This window comes from Rattus norvegicus, chromosome X, assembly GCF_036323735.1.
Source record: "Rattus norvegicus strain BN/NHsdMcwi chromosome X, GRCr8, whole genome shotgun sequence".
Classification (NCBI taxonomy): Eukaryota; Metazoa; Chordata; class Mammalia; order Rodentia; family Muridae; genus Rattus; species Rattus norvegicus.
The window spans coordinates 113,799,454-113,826,278 of NC_086039.1; the positions used below are offsets into that span (position 1 = coordinate 113,799,454).

At 42.1% G+C, this 26,825-nt stretch overlaps 1 protein-coding gene across 6 annotated transcripts in view; it reads right to left on the reverse strand.

Moving 5' to 3' along the window:
* Positions 1-26,825, reverse strand: part of Amot (angiomotin) — a 58,857-nt gene that overhangs the window by 20,464 nt on the left and 11,568 nt on the right. For 2 of the 6 annotated variants that reach the window (XM_006257420.5, XM_006257421.3), the window contains 6 exons: positions 23,141-23,289; positions 19,991-20,924; positions 13,215-13,671; positions 9,147-9,291; positions 8,702-8,794; positions 4,894-5,039 (listed from right to left, as the gene is read on the reverse strand). In XM_006257420.5, coding sequence (XP_006257482.2) covers positions 4,894-5,039; positions 8,702-8,794; positions 9,147-9,291; positions 13,215-13,671; positions 19,991-20,862 — 1,713 coding nt within the window. In that variant the 5' untranslated portion in view covers positions 20,863-20,924; positions 23,141-23,289. The remainder of the gene's footprint in view (positions 1-4,893; positions 5,040-8,701; positions 8,795-9,146; positions 9,292-13,214; positions 13,672-19,990; positions 20,925-23,140; positions 23,290-26,825) is intronic. The other 4 variants (XM_006257423.5, XM_006257422.3, XM_063280350.1 and 1 more) reach the window with 2 other exon arrangements.

Consider the following 26,825-nt stretch of genomic DNA (forward strand, 5'->3'; position numbering starts at 1 on the left):
TCTTTAAAAATCTTAAGAAATGGGAGAAAGAACAGTGAGAAAGTAATCTGATAGAGAACAGAACAAATCCTCTTGCGCTAAGTCAATCATCTTTCCACTGCACTTCTGTAATAATTTGAACCCATTCCCAAGAATTTGGCAGATCCCATAACCTCTTCTGACTCAGGAGAATCTGATCCCTACAAATGAATGCCATGTGACAGCATCTCTTCCCTCCTTCCAACAACTGTGTGTGTCTTTCAAACTGACTTTTTTTTTTAAAGAAAGCTATATACAAAATTAGTTTTAGAGCACCTGAAGCTGTTTGTCTCAAGCTTTTACAAGGAAGTTCCTTAATCCATATGTTCCCCACTTATTTACAGGATGACAAGTAACAGGGCTCGTAGTGTGTGTATGTTTTCCCGAGATTTCTTTCTAAGTGTCCTGCCTAATCTGTCCGCACTTTAATACTCTCATCTGTGGAAAGATGCTAATACTTGGAAGGTTCCCAGAGGATATAAAATATGTCTGTTGTTGTTCTTTTTTCTTTCTTAACTTGGCCATGTGCATCCCAGGCAAGTGCCCTACCACTAAGCCACATCAACGGCTCTCTGGAAAAAATACAAATTGGAGATTAAAAATACAGATGTGTAGGCAGGAGTGAATCCTGACATACCCAGGCACCCATCTTCTCAAGGACACTGAAACTGATACAGAAGTAAGATCAGTGTGCCCACATTTTATCTGCTTAGTCTCTTGCCTTCCATTATGGACGCATAGTCCTTTCTAATGTCATGTCTACAGTATATTTTCTCTGTTCCACTTCTTCGCAGAGGACGAGCTTTATGTTGCCCCATGAGCTTTCAGTAATATTTGTTTGATCTGATTTAGTTTTACCCAGAGACCCTGCCCAATGTCAGGATTCACACCGAAGCAACTTGGTAACACTAGCCTGGTATTAGCAAGCTGCCTCTGTCCAATGCCAAAAGGTTATGGTCCGCTGGTAGATATTAAAAGACTTTAAGGAGTAAAACACCACCTCTGAAAACTTGCTGCCTCGGGAATAAAGAAATATATAAGGCTCCTACCTTGGGAATTTAAAAGGCCATAGTGATATAAAAAAAAAAAAAAACGGAAAAAACAACCTAAGAGAGGCAGTCCTATTTCTATTGGGTGTGTGGCTAAAAACAATAAACAATAACAAAATTGCAGTGTCATGGGCATGAGAAATGTCATCTTTTGATGAGATGCCTTTCAAATGAATTGATAGTTCATCAGTAGAACATTCCGGGAAATTCCTTATGGCATATGTACCTCATCCTATCAACCCTCTAAGTACACATATAATTCACACTCTCAGACGTCCACTCAAACTTATAACATTCTAGCTACTGTATAAGCTTAAAGTTCACCGACAGAGCTCAACTGGTTCAAAATTATTAGAGAGTATTAAACATATACATGTTATGCAGACATCTTCCTCTATGACTGGAAAGGAGAAACTGGTATATTACTTGGTAGACAGCAAAAATTATCTTTTAGAACAAAACAAACAAAAAGCCAAGGAATTCTAGTTGTGAGGGGCATGGAAAGATTGGCAAATGTTAGCTCTTAAGAAGAATGCAAGTGAAAGTGGAATAAAAGAAGGGAGGTAGGTACATTGGGAGACATGGCTGAGGTGTCAACAGGACTTTGAGAGCTACTCAAGGATCTCAACAAGAATAACAATGTCGAAATCATCATCAGTCGCTGTGGTTCTAAACACGTGACTACTTCAGCCTCTACTTCAATCATTCATTCCAGCCCCAAATGTGACTCATTGGCTCTTCCAGCCCGTCCTCTCACCTCCTGCTTTCTACTTTCCTACACACTGTGCTCACTAAGCAGCTCGCCCTCAGCATCTTCCCCTTCAGGTTTTGCCAAGTCTATTTTTCCCACCATCCCTGAAACAATTATCCAAGCCTCGGCTTCAACTCTGTATTCTCCTAATGTAGCAGCCGGCCAGAAGCCTGGGCTGACTTGAGTTTTGTGAAAAGATATGCCAGACATCCATGGAAACTCCCCAGTGAGGGTAACTTTGAGGGGATGGGAGGAAGTGCTCTGTGAATGTGAGAATACTGTGGTTGCTTTAGGACACAGAGCTCTTTTGACTTGTTGAATCAGTGTCAATTTCAATGAGACCCATGTGTCCCAAAAGGTAAGGGAAAAGGGGGTTAGGAATGCATCATTTACCTCCTCTGGCTGTCTGCTACATAGGAGGGAGGCTGATTTTAAGGTCTGTATCACAGTGACTTGTCAGAAAAAGGAATCTATTCATCCCCACCCTAGCAAAATATCTCTGTAGATGTCATGAGACCATGGTTCATAAAGGAATCTGAATTATCTTGAGAGAAATTGCATGTTATGACTGTAGGAAAACAGTTCTTGCCTGAGTGGCCCTTCTATGGAATGCTTATAAGGGTGACTGCCGAGACTCACAGGAAGCTCAATGGATTGGAAAAGTGAAATGAATGTCAAGGAATGCACCCACATGAGGGCTTTCAAGAGGTGAAGGTATAAAAGAACACAAGGGTCCTTGAATCAATATAGTTAATTCCCTGACATCTTGATGTAATGAAAACTAATTACCTGAGTGACCTTGAACTTAAGAAACCTGAGAAAAATATTCCCCTCACAAAAGGCCTGCTTCGAGAATAATTTTGATTTGCTAAATAAGTTAAAAAAAAACCTTTCTTTTTCCTGGGAAAACTCCAAATTTCTGAGACAGACATGAACCACACAAAACGTATTTACACAGGACACTGGCAGGCAGTCCAGTGTATCTCGGCTTTCCAACATGGCCTTCCTTGAGCCATGTCCACCAAGCATAAGCAAATCTTATCTATTCATTAATCCAGTTCTACCTTCCTCTCTGTCACTCTGTTTTATGAGACAGGGTCTCACAATGTAACTCTGTCTGTTCTAGAGCTCAATGTGTAGACTGAGCTGGCCTTAGACTCACAGAAATACACCTGCCTCTGCCTCCCCACTGCTAGGATCAAAGGCATGTGCCACTATGCCCAGCACAGAAAGCATCCATAAGACAGAAGTAGTCACTGATTTTGTGACAGAACCACATTAAAGATCGCATATCAAACTGTTGCAGAGTTTATGAATCCTAACATTCTCTGTTGAGCAGTTTTAATTCTGAATAACCAACACCTCTTCATATCATGAAGTAACAGTATGTTTTTAAGAGAAAGGACTGAAGAAGTATTATGTCGATTCTCTACAACTTGACATTAACACTTGGGTAAGGCAGGCTAAAGGATATCATGGATTACATGGTATTAGTTCCTAGTAAACTATTAACTCACAACGTAACTCCGACCAGTCTTTAAGGCTCAAAAAGAAGATCAGAGGAAATCTAAGTCTGGAGAGCTCCAGAAACCACAGCCTTTCTTAGTAGGACCAAGAAGTGGAAAATTAATGGACACAGGGAAGACATTTCTCATACAATAGCTACAATGTCGTTTAGTTTGCAAAACTACGATCTTATTTTATTTTAGGCTCCTATGGCTTTCAAATTGTAAAATAACGGAGGCTATTATTACTGTTTTCCAAAAGGTTTTCATTATACTACTTGGGCTGGCCTTGGAGTTGCTATGTAGCCCAAGTGGTTTCCTACTACAGATCCATGAAATGTACTATTTCTCTTAAAATAATTCAAATTTCAAAATAGAATTTAACAAGGTTTTAATTTTTTTTAGCCAAATTTACACTTCATCATTACTTCTTTGTTGGAATATACCCATTCCCCAAACATTCAAAACATTTAAGAGTTAATGTTACTCCAGAACAATCACAACCAACATCTAGGATTAATTAATGAACAGTACAGCAGCGAAGTTCCCGCTTTTTCATAGTAAGACAGTTTAGTGTCGCAATATAGCAGCTTCTACATGGACACTAATCGGATACATATTTAAAGCATTCTTACTAATAATTCAGAGGCCCTTGTATTTGTCAAGGGATGGCTCCATCTACTCACACAAAGAGCTGACAAATTCAACCGCACCACATAATAACATTCTTTAAAACTGGTCTCTAAGCCACAACAAAGATCTTTACCAATGCATTCTCCTGACATAAACTATGAACTCTCCCTGGGTCTTATTTTTGTCCCAGACCTCTGAAGACTGCTTCTATCTCCAAACAATATTGTCAAATTCAATAGCAAAGACAGGGCTGTCAAGATGCATTTCTGACCTAGGACAAGGTCAGGTTTGACTTTCCATCGAGTGTGGGGAGAACGGGACCATTCCAATTGCAAGATCAGTGGAGTATTTTAAAATATCTGGAATCATTCTCTAGTCCTTTGAAGGTAAATGTTTAAAGCTTAGTAAGAAGAGGCTAAAGGCAAGGCTAAGGTACTAGGGAGAACTTGTGGTATAGAAACTGTTTATTAAATAAATAGGAGAATGGAAATTGCCTCCTTTGTAATGGTAATGATTTCATATTCTGGCATATATAAATATATTCTCGTGTGTGTGTGTGTGTGTGTGTGTGTGCATGAGGATTTTTGTAGATACCGTCTCCTCTTTAGAATGGAAGAATCACTAAAAAGTGCTTCTAATTGTTAGTCACAGTCAGAAGCAGAGTACCAGCCATAAAGGAGAAATCACTGAAGAATTTCTGTCATGCAGGATAAATAAAATACGTTAGAAAATGAATAAGAGAGCGAAACTCTGAAACATAGAAAATGGAATCCGAGCAGCAGTCTATCCCTTATTTCTGTCCAGATAAAACTGAATAGCCAAAATCTGTCTCTGTTGTAATACTGTATAAGCTGCATATTCAAACGGATAAGAAACCCAGTGCTATGAGCTCCCCAGCTTTTACTCTCAGGCTCATATGCTACCTGAGGGAACCTACCTCTTCTTCCAGTTTCACCACCTTCGCCTGGGCATTGCTCAATGCCTGGTCTCGGATTTCAATGTGTCGCCTTTGGTCTTCGTTGGTTGAACGGGCAGTAGCCAGCTCAGCTTCTAGCTTTTCCTTCTCCCGCTGGTTTTCCTTATCTGTGTGCACATGGAAACCACAAAGAAGAGTCTTTGTCAAGCAGGATAAAGAAAATATACTCGAAAGGAGCAGGAGAAAAAAACACTGAAACACAGAAAATAGCATCACAATCAATCCCTTATCTCTGTTCAAATGAAACTGAACAAGCAAAATCTGAGCAAAATGAGGTAGCAAAATGAAATGGCATTTATCTCAACCATGCAAGGGTAGTTCAGTAAATATCACAAGTCTGAGCCTCGAATCTATGATGCTCCATTTAAATAGAGCCTTGATTCTAGCTTCTGCCCTGCCTGGACCTTTCCTACTTAAACATGAAAGGCAGTTAGGTCCATGACTAGCCATGTCTTAATTTTTTTTCTTCTAAAGTAGAATAATAGAACTTCTGGTTTCTAATACAGCATGAAAGGAATTTAAAAAAACAAGACTCCACATTATCAGAAGTTTAAACGGCCGAATTAAAAAAAAAAAAAAGACAATTGAGGAGAGATCTGTAGGGAGCCCTCAGAAGTGAAGTTCACTGGAGGAGCTTCTGCCCTTAAAGCAGGAGACCTGTGGACAGGGGATCACAATTTATCAAATTAGAATTCCATGAGCAGGGACTATGGAAACCCGAGGCTAGTTAGGAAACCCTGAACTATATAACTGATAAATTGCTGGTGGCTCAGTATGCACACATGTGAGAGCTAATTCCTGGGAGAGCCACTCATACTGGAACACCCACATTTTTAGAAGTTTTGCCATCAGGTGTTCATCTAGATTCTTCCAGGAGACCAGAAAAATATTTCCTCGTGTTATTTGTGACTGGCGGTTGGGTGGGGGTGGGGGGTGACCATTATGAAATATCCCAGAGCATTCTGTTCTTCTCAACAAGGCATGCCCTGAGGAGAAACTTTAACCAGAACCTAACTTATTGGAATATTTTGGATGCTAACCAGTCTGGAGAAGGGATAATGTTCATTTTAACATGTTCCAGGCTAAAGAAAAATACCCTGACTCTAGGCCCCTCTGATCCTAGCACAGTAAACAAGAATAGGGACTGAGCCACATTTGTAAGGGCCATAGTCCAAAAGCACAGACTCACTAAAGCTAAAATCGTAGGGCTAGATACTATTTAACTTGCTCCATGCCTTATACTATATTCCCATGCCTTATGCTATAATAGGAAAGAGTATTGCCCTTAAAACAACAATGCATGACAAGTGTTATTCAAATACCTGTCTACTGCAGTTCCTAGCCCCTGTATAATTCCTATTACTCAGCAACAATAATCAAAATATTTTTTAACTAAAATACAAACTACACAGCTTCTTTTCTACACCAGACCCACACCCAGGGAAGTCAAGGAGGTTTGAATGATCAGGTCCAAAATTGGAAACACCTAGGAATAATATGCTTACGTTTTTAATAAGGAAAAGTAGACAAAATGGAAGGACAGGAGAGGAAGTAAAAAGATCATATGAAAGGATAAAAACCCTCTATAATGCAAGCACAGGTGACAGTATCCCGTCTTTTGTCATCCATATTTCCTAAGGATCTGATGAGATAAAAGGATTTATTTAAATGAGGGACACATGAGAATGATAATCATCACCATGATTAATGAGGAAAAAGAATTAAAGGCTTCAAAATATGTCTTTTAACTAAACGTGACTGATTCTTTTATATTAACTTTTAAAATATGATGGCTAAGTGTTACCAGAGCTGTAAGAGTAGTAATTTTGTTTCCGAATTTAGTACTAAAGTACAGCTACAAGGGACAATGACATACACTGTATGTCTCATGTTTTTCCAGGTACCTCTCCAGTGACTAGGACAAACCTCATCACAGAGACATGTTAGTGTGGACATGTATGTAGAGGTGGTCTTCCTTTGAAGACCTTGAACACTATCTCCAGGATGCCAGTTTGGACTCCTTTCCCACAGACCCTTATTTGAATCAAGGTACCTCGGAAAGAAATGAACATTTGCTGAACGCTCACTACATATCAGACATGGTGCTAGCTTAATTCTCAGAACAAGGATATGAGGTATCATTCTTCGCTTCTCTATTTTGCATACAAGGAAACAGGACTTGGAAAGCAAGCATGACTGACTTGCAAGAGCTCCTGGAAAATGAGGGGTGCATTCTAGACTCGAGCTAAGGTCTTTCTACTGTACCCAACTGCCTCCTGGCTTGAACTGCTTCTGTCTCTCTGGGGTTGCTGGAGTATATATTCCCAGGGAAGGTTTTTCAAAAGAGCTCTCTTTCTTCCGGTTACAGTTCCCATCTTCCAGGGCCCTTTGGATGCCCAAGGGCACAAGAAACAAAGGGGTCAAAAAGGCATGCTCTCGTCTTCACCTAGTTTTAGAACCACTGACAGTAGTTTCACCCTGCTGTTAATATAATGCCGCCTAGTAACTAACTGAATTTTATAAACCCATGCCAGAGCTCTGAGAGTACCTGAAATACCATTTCTTCACACAGAGGAGTAAAAACTGGAAGATGCAGGGCAAGAATCCATATGTTTTGTTTTATTCTGGGAGGCTGCCACCGTCTTCCTACCACTGAACTAGCTTCCAGGGTAACAGTGATACCACAAAAGCAACTTCACAATTTTCCCTAGGTTCTGATGACACCAGAAAAAACAACATTCCTTGCCCTTAAGACTACTGACAAAGGAACAGGAGGCTCAGGGCCGAGAGGAAGAAAAACTGTTCTGGAGCCAGAGTACAACAGAGCAACCCAGGCAGGGAAGGGAATATTGTCAATGAAGATCAAACAGACTTGTAAAAGCCAACTGGGAACTGCACAGAATGACATGAAAGGGTCACCGGGAGACCCAGCAAAAATAGAAGAGACTGTCATGTCCCCAACAAGAAGAACTTCAGTGGAAGTTGCACTGAGGGAGGCTGGGGTGGGGGATTGGGGAGCCAAGTTTAGGCATCTGTCGAAACAAGGACAGTTCATCTGTTCTCAACCCAATTCATTCTCCCAGTGGACTCCATCTACTATGAAGTTTTTATTGCGACTTTTATTATAGCAATTGGAAAGAATTAGGCATTGTCTAGCTGGGTGGAGTCCATTAGGGACTCGATAAAGAAGAGGATTAATTCATTGTTACAGTCCTAGGAGTATTTCCAGACAAAGGAAACACTATTATGAGGAAAGCACAGCTCTGCCCAGCCCCATACCCTCCAACTCTGTAATCAGAACCATGAGTTCAAGTCACAGCCAAAGCTCTTCCTGCTTAAACTACAATCTGCCAGTGGGTAATAATATGACACAGCAGTAAGTGTCTGATAGGTGAACCCATGGTATAGGCTGGGGATTTCAAACATTAATGATTGTCCTGTATGGTCATCCCATCTAGAGCCAGCATATGGAATCGCCTATGATAATTCCTTTGGCATTATTGAGGACAGTATTCCCTAGGGTCTTTTCCTCAGCTAGCCTTTACGATGGCAGGAATTCTAATGGGTTTTCTCTGACAGTGCAAAGAATACTCCTTCTTGGTCTTTCAGGCACTAACAGGAAAAAGATATTCATTCTTTCCTGGTTGTTCTAGAAAGCTAAAGAGAAGAGCCAGGCAACATTTTCATAAATGATACCTCTATCCATACCTGCAACATCTTCAGACCTGTTCAATACATTCATACCTGCCTCTGGGGTTTGCAGACTTACGTTTGGCAAAGAGCTGAGAGATGGTCTTCCTGGTGTCCTCGGACCCCTCGTACTCCTTTTCTGCCAGCTGCTTGTTGGCAGTCTCGAGACGGTCTGTGGAATATGAAGATGATTAATGCACATACAGTTTGCCTTCTAAATACTAGCCTTTGGCAAAGGTCAGCATATTTTTGGACAAACAGGGGTGGGTGCCACAGTCCTGAATTTTCAAGTGTGAATCTTCAAGTAATACAAGTTGGTCTAAAGCAAGAGCCAGATGTAGGCCAGCACATGCTTTCATCCTCACTGCCTGGGAGAGTAAAGCAGGGAAATTGTAGAATATAAGGCTGGCAAAGACTATGTTGTAAGTCTTAGGCCAGCCCCAAATGGGTAAAGACACATTGTCTTAAAAACAAACAAGCAAACAAACAAAAGAACTAGAAAGTGAAGTCCACTTGTCACTCACCTCGCAGATCTCTGTTGAAGTCATGCATCCTTCTAATCTCGCCCTCCAGCTTGTTCCTCATGGCTTTCTCCAAAGCCTCTCTTTTGGAAGACGACTTCACCAAGGTCTCATATGCCTCAGAGACCCGTTGGATTTCAGTCTCCACCTTTAACATAAGAGAAGGGAGGGAGGGAGGGAGGGAGGGAGGGAGGAAGGAAGGAAGGAAGGAAGGAAGGAAGGAAGGAAGGAAGGAAGGAAGGAAGGGAGGGAGAGAGAGAGAGGGAGAGAGAAAGAAAGGAAGGAAGAAAGTGTTACTAGGAGTTGGATGGAAATGACCGTTTAGAACCATACAGGAAACACTTAAGTGGCATCTTCTTTCAGACTGACTGTAAACTCAGTAAATGACTCAAATGCTTCATGGGATTTCCTTAGGACAAAAGCAAGACTCTCTCTCTCTCTCTCTCTCTCTCTCTCTCTCTCTTCTCTCTCTCTCTCTCTCTCTCTCTCTCTCTCTCTTCTCTCTCTTTCTCTCTCTGGAGTGAACATTGGGCAGTGTAATTTCTGCCTTCATGGGAGGTACTATGATAAAATAGACTTCATACATGACATTAATTTCTAAATTATCTTCTGATTTAGAAAATATTAATAATATTGTAATAACTTTATTTTGAAGCACTCAAAGGACTTCTTTGCAGTTCTCTCATTTTGTTCTGACATCTGCCTAGGCAATGTAGCTTGCTCTATTTAGAAAGTAGTTAAACTATCTACCCCAAGTACAGATCAACAGCAAGTATAAGCCCTGAAATCCCAAAGTGTCCTGTAGTATAATTCAATTCGCTTTCACGACTATTTAATCAAGGGTCAAATAGTTAAGAAGATCTGATTAAACTGTGAACTGTGCAAACCAGAGCAAGAACATCCACATTATCCTTGCCTTCAAGGAACTTTCAATATAATCAAGTCAGAGAATAGAGGGCAAACTACAGCTTTAAGAAAACAAGGACTAACAATACAAAGCCAAAAGAACGAGCGAAGTTATCCCTGTTTGGGGGAGGGGAGGAAAATAATTTCAGGGAGAGATGGCATTTAGAGTCGGATCCTGAAAGCTGGATTGGATTTCAATGGGCAGAGGTGAGTGGAAGGGTATTCTATTCTGAGTAAGCAAATGCATTCCCAGAATGACCAGGAGTCTAATCTGGCTGGACACTGTGTGGTAGCCACAGGGAAGCTAGAGGGATGTGGCCGTGAAGATGGACTGAAGTCAGGTCATAAAATGGTTTTAAATGTCAGGCATTTGGACTTTATCCCATAGTCACCAGAGTCAGTGGGAAACTAGTGCAGATTTCTAACTGAAATTCAGGATTTGTGTTGCTTTATGGCACCTCTCTGCAAATCTTATAAAAGGAGAAGGAAAAAAAAATCAGAAAAAGACTCTTGTCCAGAATGAGAGAGAAACAGGAAGAAAGGAAGAAATTAGACTCCAGAGTCTTGCGATCAGTACAGCTCCAGTGCCTGTGTAATAACCGCAGAGATTATTTGCATATAATTTGTATAAGACAAATAAACCCCCTGGCCTATTAAGCAATTGTCAAATTAAGTCTGACTCTTCCAAGCACTCTGCATTTCTTCTCAGTTTTCTACTCTTCCCGAACAAAGCTCCGGGGACTTTAGGGGGTGAAATAAACAGGCGCCCCAATGGAGGGTGGGGGAGGGGAGGGAGGATTTCAATCAACTCCAATTCCAGCTGCCCCCATCTTCAAAATCCCGCTGGAGACAGGACTGCCTACAAACAAATGAGGCTTACACTCCTGAAAAGAGCAGACATGAAAGTGTTTTTCGCCTTGCAGATGGCACCAAGATAGCAGCACAGAAGGTGAAAACTGGTGAGTGGCATTTTAGAGACAAGATCCGCAGGGTCTGTGCTGGATGGAGCTTTAACGGGAAAATCAACTGCTGGAGAGGAGAAAAGAAGCACTTCCCGTTTGAAAGAGCAGGCCAGGTGGTGTTGCTGTGAAAGAAGCAGACCAGCGAAACTGAGGCTTCTTACTTCCGGCCCAGAAGGCCACACCTAAGAAGACAGACCCTCTTCTCAAAGTGCACAGCCTGCTTGTTAAGGATCTGGTGCTAACCAGTCCCCTTCCCCTTGTGGACATACTGTCCCTTTCCAAAGAGCTGTGTGATAGATAAAGCTTTCCCTGAAGGGAGGATCCACTGGCTGGGCATGCATGACGGAATAGGGAGAAGAGAGGAAGAGTGCCCATGGGTTTCCAGACTTGCTCATTCTACTTCCTGTCCTCAAGACCTTGTGTTCCAATTTTTTCCTAGCTCTAGCATCTATCTTGTGTGAATCTTATCTTCCCCTACTTTTAATTTCTTTTTCTCCCCTACCTGTCTCAACCTTAGCCTTGGCTTACACTGTGCTTCTGCAGACACTGCAGCGAATGATGATTGTACTTTTCTGATGTATTTCTGCACAAGGAACAAACAATCAACAAAGTTCCTATTCTGCTACCTAAACTAGTTTCCCAACCCAGCTCCTAGCAGTGTCCCTGTCATCACGATCCTTTGGCAAGGAAGATCTGAGTTCAGTCCTGGGTGATTGTGTCAAAGAGGAGGCCAGGCCAAGGCCAATTAAACGTTAGAGGAGGTCTACTCAGCGAAGTGGGGTTTCTAATCAATGAACAAAACCCATGGATGGCATGAATGTGAAATGAGCAAGGCGTATTTATTGTCAACCTAAGAAGACAGAAAAAAATAAAATCAAGACAAAGTAATAGCTCTCAATCCATCCTGAGAGCCCCCAAACAGATTTGAAGAAAGTAAGAAGGGGAGGGATCTTTTTCATTATATATTTTTTAAAAAAATCACTTTACTATGGAAAAATAAGCCCACTTCTCCTTTAGGTAAAAGATCTGGTGTCAGTGAATTCTCAGCATCCTGCAGGCCCCTAAACCTTCCATTCCTCTTGTCTCCTAGGGACAGAGCTACTGAACAATGCAAAGCAAGTGTCTCTCCATCCCCACCTTCAGCCTCACCTTCCCAGAACAGTTCGAAAGATCACGCCACGTGAATTCCCTCATGGACAAAAGCTACAAAGAAACTGCCAGAGGCATAACTCACTAAGAGTCACCGAGGCAAAAAACTTAGGTTTGGGCCTTAGGACACGCTTCGAAGTTAAAGTCCCAGTTGAAACAGACAGTGGGTGTGGGGGAAACAGGGAAGAAGGGTAACTGGGGACACTTTTTTTTAAAAAAAATTCCCTCTGCCTATGGCTGTCACCTGTCACCCAGCTGTAATGCTAAGCTCCTTTTGTGTGTGCCCCCTCAACACACACACACACACACACACACACACACACACACACACACACACACACACACACACACACACCAAGAGAAAGAGAGCAGATGTTGAACTGGATCTGTGGTCAAAGACCAAAGCAAACGCAGGGAGGAGAAGAGGAGAGCTCCCACAAGGAAAAGCACTGTCAGCCTTTTCATAAAGCATACAAACTCTCAGCTGCTGGGATTTTCCTAGTAACTATGTACTATGGCTTTATATTTTTGAGGCCAAAATCATATGGAGAAACCATAATCAAGACAAAAGGCTTTTAAATGCTGTTAGTTTTTTTTTTTCCGAACACAGGCCTTACTAATATTCTTTGTGAAGAACTATCTCTGAGGATTTTTTGAATAAAATAATCAACTAAGTTTTCTAGGATTGCAGAGTCTGGGAAATCGATAGTATATTTCTTTTAGTAAAAATGTAAAATGTTACTCCTGTTAACAAAACGAGGGGGGGGGCGTACAAAAATATACATGATATTACACGATAATACATTGCTCACTCGTTTAAAATTCCTATAAAAATTTCGCCATGAAACCCATTATTTCATATAATTAAGGTATGGTAATAAAAAGAGGAAAAACTTAGTTATCCTAGACAAGCAAAGAGGTTTTCTAAAGTTTGACCAACATCAGAAGAAGAATCTTAAAGATATACTCACACAGATGAACTTTTATACAGTCACTTAACAAGTCCCACCAAAAAGATTCAAAGAGTAGAACTGACCCTCAGGGGGAGCCGTACCTTCTGCAGTCTTGCCACCTTCTCGTAGCATCCATCCAACTCCTGCCGCAAGTTGCGATTCTCATCAGAGAGGATCTCAACCATCTGCTGAGCTCTAGAGACGATGGCAAAAGGGTCAGCTGGCATGGGCTGATAAGCAGCTGCCTGCTGAGCCCGAGGCATAGCTGAGTAGGCTTCTCCTGGTTGCTGCTGGGCTGGAGTCAGGCTGGGCTGGGGGTGCCGGTAGTGGTCCCCCTGATGACTCTGATTCGGAAGAAGATGCTGCTGATGCCTCGGCAGGTGAGCAGAGTGGTCTCCTTGGTTCGAGACCAAGCCGTGTTGACCAGAAGACAATCGAGTGGATGGTGGAGACTGCAGCAAGGGTAAGCTGGCAGCCCCAGCTGTCAAGGACGAAGTAGGGCTGTGAGGCTGAGAGTTCCTGGCTGAGAAAGACAGCGAGGCGATGTCCTGTGTTGCCCTGAAAAACACAAAATGCAAGCTCTGATTAAATTCATCCCCAAGACACACGGAGCTATTCCTCCCCAAATTCAGGTAGAATGAGAAGTAGGCAGAGTTAGATCCCCATCCACGACTTCTCGAGCTCCTTCTTACCGAAACATTTTGAGACTCTGTCCAACTGCTACTGCTCACTAGCTATGCTCCTCTTGGAGATGAAACCAGATAACTTCTGAGGTAAGTAGGAGAATCTTAAGATGGCTATCTCCACATTCATTGCTCACTCGTTTAAAATTCCTTTTGTACAAAGTAATGCTCATGTGGTTGACTGAAAACTGAACCTGTCTGAAAAAACTTTACGTATGCAACCCATCACATGCAGACTTAAATGTAAAAAATGTTTACTGGCTTATTTCAAGCAGTCATTCCACCACCTTTCACCTTTCCACTTGTGGCCACCTTGGAGAATTCCTCCACTCGAGAATGACTTAAAGAGATGAAGACGTTCGTTGCATTTCAAGACACCAAATAATTATTGCCCATTCCAGTTATCAATTTAATACTACAGATGAAGTGGTGATTTAAAGGCTTGGGGACACAAGCAACACCACCATACCACTTGATATACTGAATCACCACATTTAGAAATTAGAAAGGCTTTAAAGAAATTATTTTACTGAACAGAGTGAAACAAAGACTCAGGGAAGAAAAGAGCTGTGCTGAGGATTAGGGTGACGTACAGGGCAAGAACACAGGCCTGAAGTGCGGAAGGCCCCGAGTCCCACCCTGAAGGAAACAAACAGAAAGAGACAGAGAAACAGAGAGATTGAGGAGAATTAATTCAGGGGAGTTAGTGGTAGGATCCCACTCCATCTTCTGGCACCATTAATTTCTGAGCAGCAACCCATAAACCCCCAACTTATTGCTTACAGAATGTTCAGAAAGAAAACATTGGTATGCTGTTTTTTTGGTACCTAATTACTAAACACAAAAAGTCTCTAGAAATCCCAATAAAGGAACTTGAGAGACTTTTGTCACTGTTCACTAGCTGGGCAACCTTGTTTCATTACTTAATATAGAAATTGGAGAGGTGGTTCTGTGGTTAAGAGCATTTTGGGTGCTCTTTTAGAGAACCTCGGTTTGATTTCTCAGACCTACAGAACAGCCATGTTGTATGAGATGGTTTGCTGTGTTCTGGTGGGCATCAGGCATGCATGTGTAGCACAGACATACATGCAAGCAAATTACTCATAAACCTTTATAAAATTATAAAAATAAACCTTTTTAAAATTATCTTCTGGGCACGGTGGCACACACCTTTAGTACGAACACTCAGGAAAAAGCAGAGGCAAGCAGATCTTTGTAAGTTCATGAGCAACCTGGTCTACATAGTGAGTTCTAGAGAGGCACGGATGAAAATAAATTGCTAAAATACTGGGATCTTCACATGTTTTGACTCTATAAGAATTATAGCTTCTTATCTACCAGTGAGATGTGTTTGCCTTGTTAAGTATCTTTGACATAGAATAACCTGTTAATCATTGTGCTAATGTGCATAAAATTCCTGATGGAAGTTGGACAAATGACCACCAATCCAGATGCTCTAATGCATTTCTCTTTCATACACTCCAGGCACCAGCATCCCCCAAAACTCCTCCCTATACGGGCTGTTTACAACAACCAAATCATTGCAAACATCGACTCAAGAACACATCCAATGACCTAGATACTGAGAAAAGTATTCAAACCTGTTTAGACTCTAAGGTCTGTCCTACGTTCCGATATGTGGCTCTAGCATACACACATTTGTCCAATTTTACATATAAGTCACTGGAAATAATTGTTTAATATTGAAGAAATCATGCAAATAACTTACATATAGAACGTGTGATAAGATATTAATGACCACAACTGGAAAGTTGGTGCCATTCATAACTTTTCTTTCCAAGAGCTGAAAACTTTCAGTTGTTCTAAAGCCAGGGGGTGGCTTATGAACTTACTAGGTGAAAGGTTCGCATTTTCTATTCTGTGGACCTTCAATTTCCATGCAGGTCAACACAACTACCCGTTCTCTTTCCAAGAGCTGTTTTAATTGACTTTCAATATAGAGTTAGAATGTCCAGGGATTTGAGGTGGGGGATGGTGTTAAATCTCTTGGGCAGAAAGAGGATCTTAAATTTCCTATTTTCCAATCCTGCTTTCAAATTTTAAGAGGAAAGAAGTCATTCCACTCTCTTTTGCCCCTGTTCTTGGGATTTGGAAGCCTACTTACTGCCTGGGAGATGTTCTCTCTAAATACAGTTTCAAACTGAACACACACTTTCAAAAGGGGCTTCCTCCCAATGGCTCCCCTGAAAGCTTATCAAGTAAAAGGGGCCTTTCTCTCAAACAGGGAGGCATCTGCCTCACTCTCCCAGAGGGTCGAATGGCCTGTTAAGGCCTGGACAGTGCACAGCTTCTCAGGGGTCTAGGGAAGGATACTGTGAGGTTTCCGGAAGGTCTCTAGGGTCAGATAAGCCCAGGATGAAGATAAGCAAAACAAAACAGCTGGCCCTTGACTCCCCAGGCTACAAAAGGAAGCAGAACATTGTGGTGTTGAAAAAACCCTCAGTCCTTCACTGGCAGATTTGCAAACAAGCAAAGGCTAAGGTAGTTGGGGGGTAGGGAGGAGTAGAAACCCTCCAGGCAAAACAACTCCATCTGGGCTCCAGCATCTGCCCACCATCAAAAGGCGGGGCACTGGAATGAGGTTCTCTCTGAGAACAGGGGGCTCTTGGGAAGAAGATACAGGTTGGGAGAACTATGGCAATCTGTCAGGGAAAACAAAAACACACTGAAGAGGAAATAATAAAAGAAAGAGTAATGACAGCAATAAAGGGGCAGAAAGGAGAACATTCTACAGGTTCTCCCACCCCACAGCAGCTGGAAATGCTCTGGGAACAACAAGCCACCAACAGGAGACAATAGAATCACATGATCCCACGGTCACTGTGATCTGCCTCCCTGCCTGTTCTCCCCAACTCTGTACTCCTTCCTAAGACTCATGGGCTACAAGTGTTCTACCAAAGAGAGAACCTGACTATCTATGCAGGAGACCACTCCTCCGAAAAGCTGCACTGAAAGAGAGGACATAATCTCAAGGAGAACTTATATAAAGACAAAAAGGGAAAGTAAAACCGAGTGTGTGCTTGCACACACGAACACACAAAAACACACACACACACACACGCACACACACACCTTTCTACCCTGCTACCTCCATGACTAGGGTCCCCATACCCTTCTGTCACTCTTTCACACACACCTGCCAACACGAGTGCAACACATGCAAGCTCCTCCCCACACCTGCCCTCCAACATACACTCTCATCAGAGCAGGTGCCACCAACAACCTATAGCCAACGTCTCACCACTGAAATGGTGCCTCTCCCAGGCTCCGTGGCAGTGAATGTGAATCGCAGAGCACCTTGTGAATAATTCTGGACCGTTCCAATTGCACAAGGAGCTCTGTTCGGAACTACAGATTTAGGTCACCCTGAGATTCTGCTCAAAAAAAGCATTTCAAGAAACCTCAGAGCTGGGCATGATTTCAGCAATTGCAAAGGGGGTGGCCGCTTTATAAACAGAAATAATTTAATTTTTTACAAGCACTGATCAGTGTCTAAACCCAGGATGCAAAAAGGGTTCAGCACTTAGAAAGACAAAGATTTAGATACTAAATTTTTTTGAAATGGTTTGGCCTTCTTTCCCATCTGGAGTTCTGAGCATTTATGCTATTTATGAAGTAGGGAGGAGGGCATGGGGATGATGAAGTAATCAAAGGATTGTTTATAACATTTTGTTCATTTTAACAGCAAATCTCAACATTTCATTGACTCTCCAAAGGCAAAAGAAAAATGATATTTTCTTTTAATAGCAGTTTGTTAAAGCAAAAAACAAATAAACAAAAAAACAAAACAAAACTTATTTTTCATACTGATCTGTCATTTGTGGGTTCAGAATTTAAAATGTAGGCTCATCCATCCATCCATCCAACCATCTTCCTGTAAACTACAGTTACTTGGGAAGATATTCACAAGCCATATAGGAAATCAAGGAGGAAAATGTGTCTCTACCTAAAAATGGTAGACTTCTGGAAAGCTGTTGAATTGCCTCCTTTTGCCAAAGATCTGTCAATAGGTGCCACTGCCCGGACCCAGTGAATGCAAATGCCTAGAGACAGAGTTTGTCTGATGTATACCCAAACTACACATGGAACACTGCTAGCTTAGACAATTTTACTATCCCTTAAGAATATCAACCACGCTGTTCCTGTCCCATAGAGAATCAACTCTTGGCATATGTCTCGGTGTCAAAATACTTCTCAAGGGCGGTGGGAGGAGTTCAAAGGTAGGGCATTTGCTTAGCCTGCTGGAGGCACTGGATTAGATAGATGCCTAGCACCCTGCCCAACCGAAAAACAAACAAACAAGACAAAAACAAAAACAAAGGCAGGTCCCCACGGGCTTTGTCGTTTCAAGACACAGAGAGTGAGATCCACAGCTAATTTAGACGGAGAAACTAGACCTATCTTCCTATAAAATATGTGCCGCTAAATTTCTTTGGTTGTTTAATCAGTATGGGAAGGAAAAACCCCTCTTTGTCTCATTATTTATTTAGGCAGATCAAAGAGCTTTTCCATCTAGCTTCAAACACTGTGGGAGTCACTTCAGATCACAAACAACACTGGTGAATGAGTTCTGAAAGTAGCTTTCCTGAGAAGGCGGGCCATGTGCTGAGCAGGGGGCTTTGGCTTCAGCTCCACACCATAGCCAACCAGCGCTTCCAACAAGGCAACAGATCAGACGTCATCCCATCTACAGATCAGAATGGAGGAGAGGCACTGTCTCAGATGCTTCAATACTGATGGGAAAAGCAAAACAAAAGCCCTGGGCTTCCTTGAAATTTTCCTAGCTTGAATGGATTTTCACTAAGCTAGGCTGTCAAAGGGTGCTGTGCGCTCTCCCTGGATCTTCCATTTCACTGGGCAGATGGGAATCAGGTTCGTGCGCTAGTTGAAAGCTGAATGGACCTGTTTTTGTCCCATTTCCTGTTCTCAGAAAATTATCAAAAATTAGGCTTCTGAAAGCTTAAGAGGACCTTGCAAAGGGTTAAGAAGAAATCATCCTGAGTTAGGGAGAAACAAAAAAAAAAAAGTCCTAAACCGGTAAAGCAAGGGGAGGAGCTTAAAATGAATTGCCTCTGGATCGGAAAAAAAAAAATCAGGACCTGGGGGGGAGAAAAAGAAAAAAATACCAGGAAATTCTAGGCAACTTCTCTTACCTCCGCCCTACCCCACCCCAGGTGCCTTATCTCGTGAGTCACCACCTGCTAGCCAGGAGGTTCTTTCCCAAATGAATGAGTGGACCCAGGAGACAAAGAGGAAGATGCCAGTGATATCACTGTCTTGGACTGCGAGCCACCTGGGGCTTCAAGCCTTCTGGACAGCCATAATTACCTACCCCTGGGAAGAGGCCAGGATCCCGTGCACAACTGTTGCAATATCTGTCATGGTTTAACCCTTCCCCGACACCATGTCCTGAAAGTCTACCAAATGGTAAAAATACAAATAATATAAAGAACCATAGGATCTTGTGGGTTGTGCAAAGGACAATGGGAGCTGAATGATTAAGCATTGGAAACATACTTAAGATACAGAACAGAGATGATAGTAGCATTCCATGTCCATTGAACATCTGGAGGAACTTCTACAGACATTAAAGTGAACTTAACCTAGATGCTTAAAAAACATGAACGGCAGGCAGCTACCGTTCTTGAGAGCTACAAACTCTCAAGAAAAGCCAACAACCAGTTCAGACGTTCCCCGAAGTTGGACATGAAGTTCAAGGCAAGAAACATTCTGAACCCGCATACGTCTATCATTCTTCTTCTTTCACCAACAACCATATCTCCTCGACTGTTTAGTATCCAAAAGGATCCCAATAATTCTCTGAGAAAGCACAGACAACAGGAACAGATCGATACCCACAAACAAAAGTGATTTGTGAATCATGTGAGTGATAGAATGTTGCAGACTTATTCAAGGCCAAGATGATTTGCTTCTGCTCCTCAAGGAAGGCTTTAAGAATTCAGACGTGAAACATTGACCCCTTTTTTTTACAGGCCTAGGAGGCAATAGAGCAAGTCAGTAGGAAAATAAAGCATTGCTCATCTCTTCAGCCACTAGGCAATTTGTCATATCAAACACCTGCCCGTTCTGTTCCTTCCCTTAAGATTCCCAGCAGAGAGCAGAAGAGGCTGATTGGGGACGAGGCCAGGAAATGACAGAAAGGGAACTCTTACCTGGCTGCCCCATACTCAGGTGGGTGCTGATACCTCATCAGTTGCCCCTCTGTTCTCCCTGGCTGGTTCAGGCGATGCTCACTATAGAAGTGCCCTGGCTCTTGGGACTTGCACACTACAGATTGGGATGGCACGCCTTTGAAAGGATATTCTGGTGGGGGACCGCGGTGTTCCATGCTCTTCAGACTATGTTGGCTTGGAGGTGGCCCTTGGGCCTTGTAGAATTCACTGGAACTGGTCGGATTCTTGTAGAGGTCATTGGGTTGTGGTGGGGAGAGGGGAGCACTGGTAACAGGTGGGTGGGCTTTAACCCCACTGGTAGCCAATGACATCTGCATCAGTCTTTCGCTCAAGGATCGGACATGCCCTTGCTTGAGATCTCTAAGGCCTTCATCTTGGTGCATCTTCCCAGGAGTGAGTCGCTGAACTGATGGACGTCCCTCGGTTCTCATCTTCTGGTTAGTGACTCCTGTGACATAGAAAGCAGCTCCAACACTAGCATGCTGCTGGCCCCTAAAGTACTGGGACTGGACCTTGGCTTCTTCATAGGTGGGGAGTTCTTCGTTATTCTGCATTCGAGGGGACACTTGCTTCTCCATGACGCCGTTTTCTGACTGGATTTCCTGACCCTGGGGTTCTTGACGAGCAGGGTGTGCCACAAGCTGCTGGTGGTGATCCTGGGAACTCAATACATCATTCTGAGGGACTGGGTTCCCACTGCCAGTGGAGAATGGAGAGCTATTCCCTGTGGCTTGCTGGTGTATGGCAAGCAGACTACGATTCTCACTGGGATTGCCATAGCGAAGCTGCTCTTGAAGCAGACGTTGCAATACCGTAGTTCCTCCGCTTGGCTGATCTTCAGAATTTCTCATCTCTATAGCCGGCGGTGCTTTGTGAAGAGAGAGAGAAATTGGGCACTTGGGCTGCCCTTGACCTGGGAAGGGGAAACAGGAAGCTTAACATCCAGCTGATGTATAAATCAGTCCTCTATAGGGGAAGAAAACGTGTTTCTTTTGAAGGTGAGCAGTCCATTACAGAAAGAAAACAGAGGACTGAATAGATCAACGATAGATTAATTCCATGATTATTGTCTTTACTACTGATATGTTGAGGAAGAGTTAGCCCAAAAAAACTGATTTCTCTTTTACTTTTCTTTAAACGATCCTGATTTAATTTCAAAAAGGCAAACAAGGGGCAGGCATGTAGGGGAGTCAGAGGGGGCTGTTTTCTAAGACTCTCAATCACAAAGCTCATCTCCCTGTACTCTGTTTAAATTAAAAATACCCTATGGCTATGGAGGTGCAGCCAGAAAAGTGAGCAAATCTACCCACTAAAAAGCATTTATCAAGCAGTTTCAGCATGTGACCAGGAAAATAAAATGCAAAATAATAACGTAAATAAATAATGGGTAAAGAGAGCTTAGCTGATACCAGGCATAAAAGAACCCTGCGTAGTTTTTCTCAGATTGCCTATAACTCTAAAATAAGACTTATTTATTATATGTATGTATGCTGTAGCTGCTCAGACACACCAGAAGAGGGCATGAGATCTTATTACAGATGCTTGTGAGCCACCATGTGGTTGCTGGGATTTGAACTCAGAACCTCTGGAAGAGCAGTTAGTGCTCTTAACCACTGAGCCACCTTTCCAGCCCTCAAAATATAATCTTAAAAAAACCTTTTTAGTATTCATTTTGGATGCTCCGTAATTTAATAAGAAAATGTCATTGAACAAATGTTACTGACACTTTTCTTTTGGGCCATCAAAGGATAGCGCTAGGATAGTTTGGTGCTGCTATTGGGTAGGACAAATTGATTTGAAATAGTTCTCTGACAACTTTTAGAAACTGAAAAAAAAAAAAATCAAAGTCCATGCTTCGGAAACAGAAATGATGACCACGCCCCTGACTACCATCATGTTCTCCTAAAGAACTACAATGGATCTTCTAAAACAGATAATAGAGTCCCAAATTAAGATTCACGTCATAGTCATACTATGGTACCTAGGGTAGCCATACCCAGTACTCTTCTTTTCATGACTTCTATTTTCTCATCTGAGAAACTGAATGGGAAGGCACATGCACCACCCCATCTCTCTCAACACTATCCTACTCAGAGCATCTGATCAGGCACGCAAAGACTCTTTTGAAAAATAAAAGTCAGTCATGTTAAGTACTACAAGTAAGCAATAATGTTAAACGATGAACTGTTCATTGAAAATATCTGAAGCAACTCAGTGTGAACACACACACAGTCACTGTAAAAGTCAACCTACTGAGTCTTTAGAGGTTTCTAAAGGAAAACTCTAGACTCTACCTGCCAGGTGGTTTTTATCTCTTTGATATTACCCCACCTCCAGGCTCTCTGCAACTCCCTTTCTTTCGTGCTGCAGGGCATCCAGGAGGTGCACAGCAGATGGCCTACTCAGCCTCTGGCTCTTCTCGTTCGGTAATGGTTATCACAAGTTGCATTCCAACTGTTCTATGGGATAGTCTGATCCAACAGTTACCCTTCCAAAAGGACGGTTTACTTTTTTAATTCAGATAAATAGTTATCTTGTTGATGGCTTCATTTTGTGCTGTTAGAAATGGAACTCAGGGTCTTAGGCATGCTAGGCAAACATGCTACTTCTGAGCTACATTCCCAGCCCTAGAAGCTCTCTTTCTCCTTGTTTTAGTTTCATCTATATTCTTTTGAGAGGTGGAAACTAACCACTAAAAGGCTAACCAACCTAACCCATAATTGTACTCTCCACTCCAATGACACTCTGGGGTTGTTAAAGTTGGACTCAAGAAACCTCTTCAGTTGCCTGAAATTGGACAGATGACTACCAAATTCTTTTCTTCTAGAAAAAAAAAAAGGTGGAAACAAGAATGTTTGCAGTTAAAGCACAGACCACTTCCACCCCTCTCCAGCAAAGCAGGAGAATGTCGACATTGAGCTGTCCCAGACCCCATACCTTCAAAGGTATGCCACTCCCTCCCAAGGCCACACCCGCCCATCCAGCACACTCTGAAGCAAACAGTCATGTGGACGTGCGGGTCATCACACACTAATGTAGGGCCCATGCACGCAGGCACACAAATATACATACTTATTCAAGCAGGCATGCACACACACATACATATGCACACACACCAATGGTTCGTACCTATTTCTGCTTTCTTTTAGGCTTAAAGCCTTGATCAGGATAGGAAACTCTTGCTTATGCGCAGCTCCAGAAACCGCAGCGGCAGATTCCCTCTCCCCTAACACTCAGGTTCAGGGTAAGCACCGGCAAGAGTCCAACCACTGGTCAGTCTGAAATGTTCAGGAGGGGTAGGGGGGAGAAATAAAAATGTCGTTTCTAAGTTGCCACCAAGAGCCAGCAGTTAACCGAACTACTCCTTCCAAGGGAAAGTATTGTCCTGTGTGGCTTGGCTTTTTAAATGAGTGGCAAAGGCTATCCACACTAAGGCAGAAAGCAAACCTTAGTGTTCATCAGGTGTATGCAGGAGGTCATTCCAGTCTCCCGGAGACAGGAAGGCTGAAGTGTGACCCTAGAAAGTGCTGCTATGTTCAAGTCTCACAGCCTTGGAACGCCATGCCAATCGGAACCCTGGCTGATGGTTAAGAACCACAACCACAGTTACCTTTAGGAACAATGTTTGGTTGGTGTCAGTAGCAGGATAGGCTCATGAGTTTGTAACTGTCTTACAAGCTAGAAGGGAAGACAGACATCATAAAATAGATCTGAGGTTAAAAACAAAAACAAAAACAAAAAAACACTGAAATATCAACCTCCTGATTCTACTGCCTCAGCCTCCAGTAGGCAGAAGAAAAACAAAGCATCAGCTGAGTCCTTTAATATTTATTGAATATTGACCATTCCAGACATTTGCCAGCCTTGTGCTAGACACAATGAGTCACAAAGATACACACGATGTAGTCCCTGCTCTCACGGCGCTTACACTCTGATCAAGGGCTAATCACTCTTGCCAGAGTAGGAAAGCTGAACATGTACCCAGTTCAAACCAGCAGCCCTTCTCCATGCAGCGGAACATGCCTTGATTTTTCTTTCTCAGCACTTCCTGTGACCCAGGGTCTCAGCAAAAGAATTCTACGTTTTAAAAAAGCTAAGTACAATTACAATTGGAGATGAGATACAAACATCCCATAGACACGGATTTGAGGTCATCTTCATTTGCAATTTCTGCTTTGAATCTCTCCAAAAAAAAAATCCCTCCAAGTCCAACCAATGCTGTTATAAAATTTAAGAGTGTGTGTTTAGATAAGGTTGCACATGAACCACATCCTGGCCCAGCCATGACTCATTCATATCACTTTAAAGGAAAGAAAAAAATAAAAGAAAACTTTAATCCACACCAGAGGCTCTGTAAGCAGCACAGCAATGCAGAAGAAACACACGAGCATCGTATTTTGGGAGCTTGTCCAAAATTTTCAAGTTTAAAAAAAAATCCACAAAACCACACAATGCTTAATTTAACATTATTTCCTTGCAATGTTGCCAAAAATAAACCGAGCAGATAAAGAGTGAACAAACCCGGAAATTTGTCTTTCCATCTTGTTTTGGTCCAAAATTACAATCATGATCAAAAGCAAAACTGCATCCAATCTGCAAGGTAATTATGTTAGGGTGTCTTTCCCTCACTTCATAGCAGAGAAGCAACTTTTAATTGGAATCAAAATCAGACTGTGCGAAGAAGTTTAGTAAAGAACCACCAAGCTTCTTTTGTCCTATTCAGAGCAAAACAATTATCTGGGTTTCAACTGAAACACAAGAAAACGGCCAAGGCCTTTCAAGTGGAAGCCTCTGGAGAGAAAGTGCCACAGGTTTTTCTCTCCAAAAACTTCTTAGGTTCGTCTTGCTGATTAAGACTGGATTTCTTCTGACACCCTGATCTTCACTGGAGAATGCTTGACTCGTCTCAAATCTCTTTTCCCCGTATGTTTTTCTCCTCTTTCTTGTATTCTTTTCAAAACCCCAATCACTTTATAGAACCCACCGTGCTCTTCCACTCCCATACAAGATTCTAGTTAACAGGAAAGCAAATCAGTTCAGGAAACAAACAAATAAACAGACAGACACTGAACATAGTTTCTATTCAGCTATGGCTCTGTTCTTAAAGACCTTATGACCATCTGGATGCTAGGGAAAGACATGACACTGTTAAAGACATGGTTCCTTGCCTTATACACAAGAACTAAAATAGTATGAACCCTGCAACCTTTAATTTACCCACACTTTTAATCATGCCACTGCCAGAGATCTGACATCATCTTCAATCAATAAAATAACCTTGTTGCTCTTGGACACAGAGAGTGCCTTTGACGATACTGGTTGGGAGAAGAAAGGAAATACCTAGCTTTGTCTTTACAAATCCATATATTCAGCTCTTCTGTAACTGCAAGGCAGCAAGGTGAAGCTCAATTCTTACTCCATTTGCAGCCATTATCCCCTCCCCATATAACTAGAAGTTGAGCCTAGCACATTAGTGAGAACTCCGATGTTTCCCAAGCCAAGACCTGGCAAAATTAACATTACATGGTGGCCAGGACAAGCCTTATTTTTGCCCTTCAAATGAATTTTGCAATAAGCCTATTAGGTGTTTCTAACCCTTGTTCTACTTCCCCCTACATTCTGCCTCCACTTTACTACATAATCGAGGAGGGAAAACAGTCTAGAAAACCTTCCTATGTTAAATGTGGATCGAACTACCCCATACTTTATTTCCACATAAATGGTCAAAATTTCTGTGACTATGTCATTGTGAATAAAACATCACATGGACATATGCACACCCTCATTAAAAGCTAGAAGTGTGGACTAGAGAGATTCCTCAGTGGTTAAGAACACTGACTGCTCTTCCAGAGGACTAGAGTTCAATCAATTCTCATTACCCGCATGGATCACAACTAACTGCCTAACACCAATCCCACAGTATAATACATCATCTCCTGTTCACCATAAGCACTGCATACACATCATTCACAAATACATACAGGCCAAATATCCATTCAAATAAATCTAACAACAACAAAAATTTGAAGAAGTCCCAGTATAGTCTCATGTTCTGTCAGGTTGGACTGCTTACTGGCCTGATCTTTCATGGACATATTTCCCAAGAAATCTTATGACACAAAGCACACATTCAATTCCTTGCATAAGATCCCATGAGTTTAAGAGGTGATGGGGAAGCAGTAAAACCACCAGAGGCAAGGGTTCTATAGTCTTCCGGCTTAACTTCAAATCTTGAATCAAGGTCTTTATTACTTGCCCTCATCCAGGTTTCTTCACTCTTATGGAGCTCGGTGGCATCACTTACAGTGGTCTACACAATGAATAGCATTATAAACACTAAGATAGGTAGAGGTGTTTCAAGTAAAATGTTGAGCATGGAGCCTGAAACACAGTAACGACTCCAAAGTTAACTATTACTCTAATTATCATGTCAATTTAGGTTTCTTTTTCTTGCATTTTAAAAATTTAGGGCTGTTTTATTTTAAAGTCCACATTTGCGTCACAGTAATTGGTGCAGGGTTTCTTAAGCCATCAATCAAATTTGGAAAGACTCGTGAGAGACCACTTAATGGCCCACACTCAGGTGACTCTCACACCAGATTGGCATCTGCTCTTGCTTAACTCCTAACTTGCTTAGAAAACAAGTGTTGACCTATGTCATTCATTGCTTAGATCACGTTGGAAAATAGTTGAAAAGCCTTGAAATTTTCAAGCCTTACCAAGGATCTTGTGAGAGATCGGTTTCTAAAACGCTAATTCATTTACTCAAATTTTACATATGAGTGTGGACAGTAGTGTGTGGGCATGCACACCA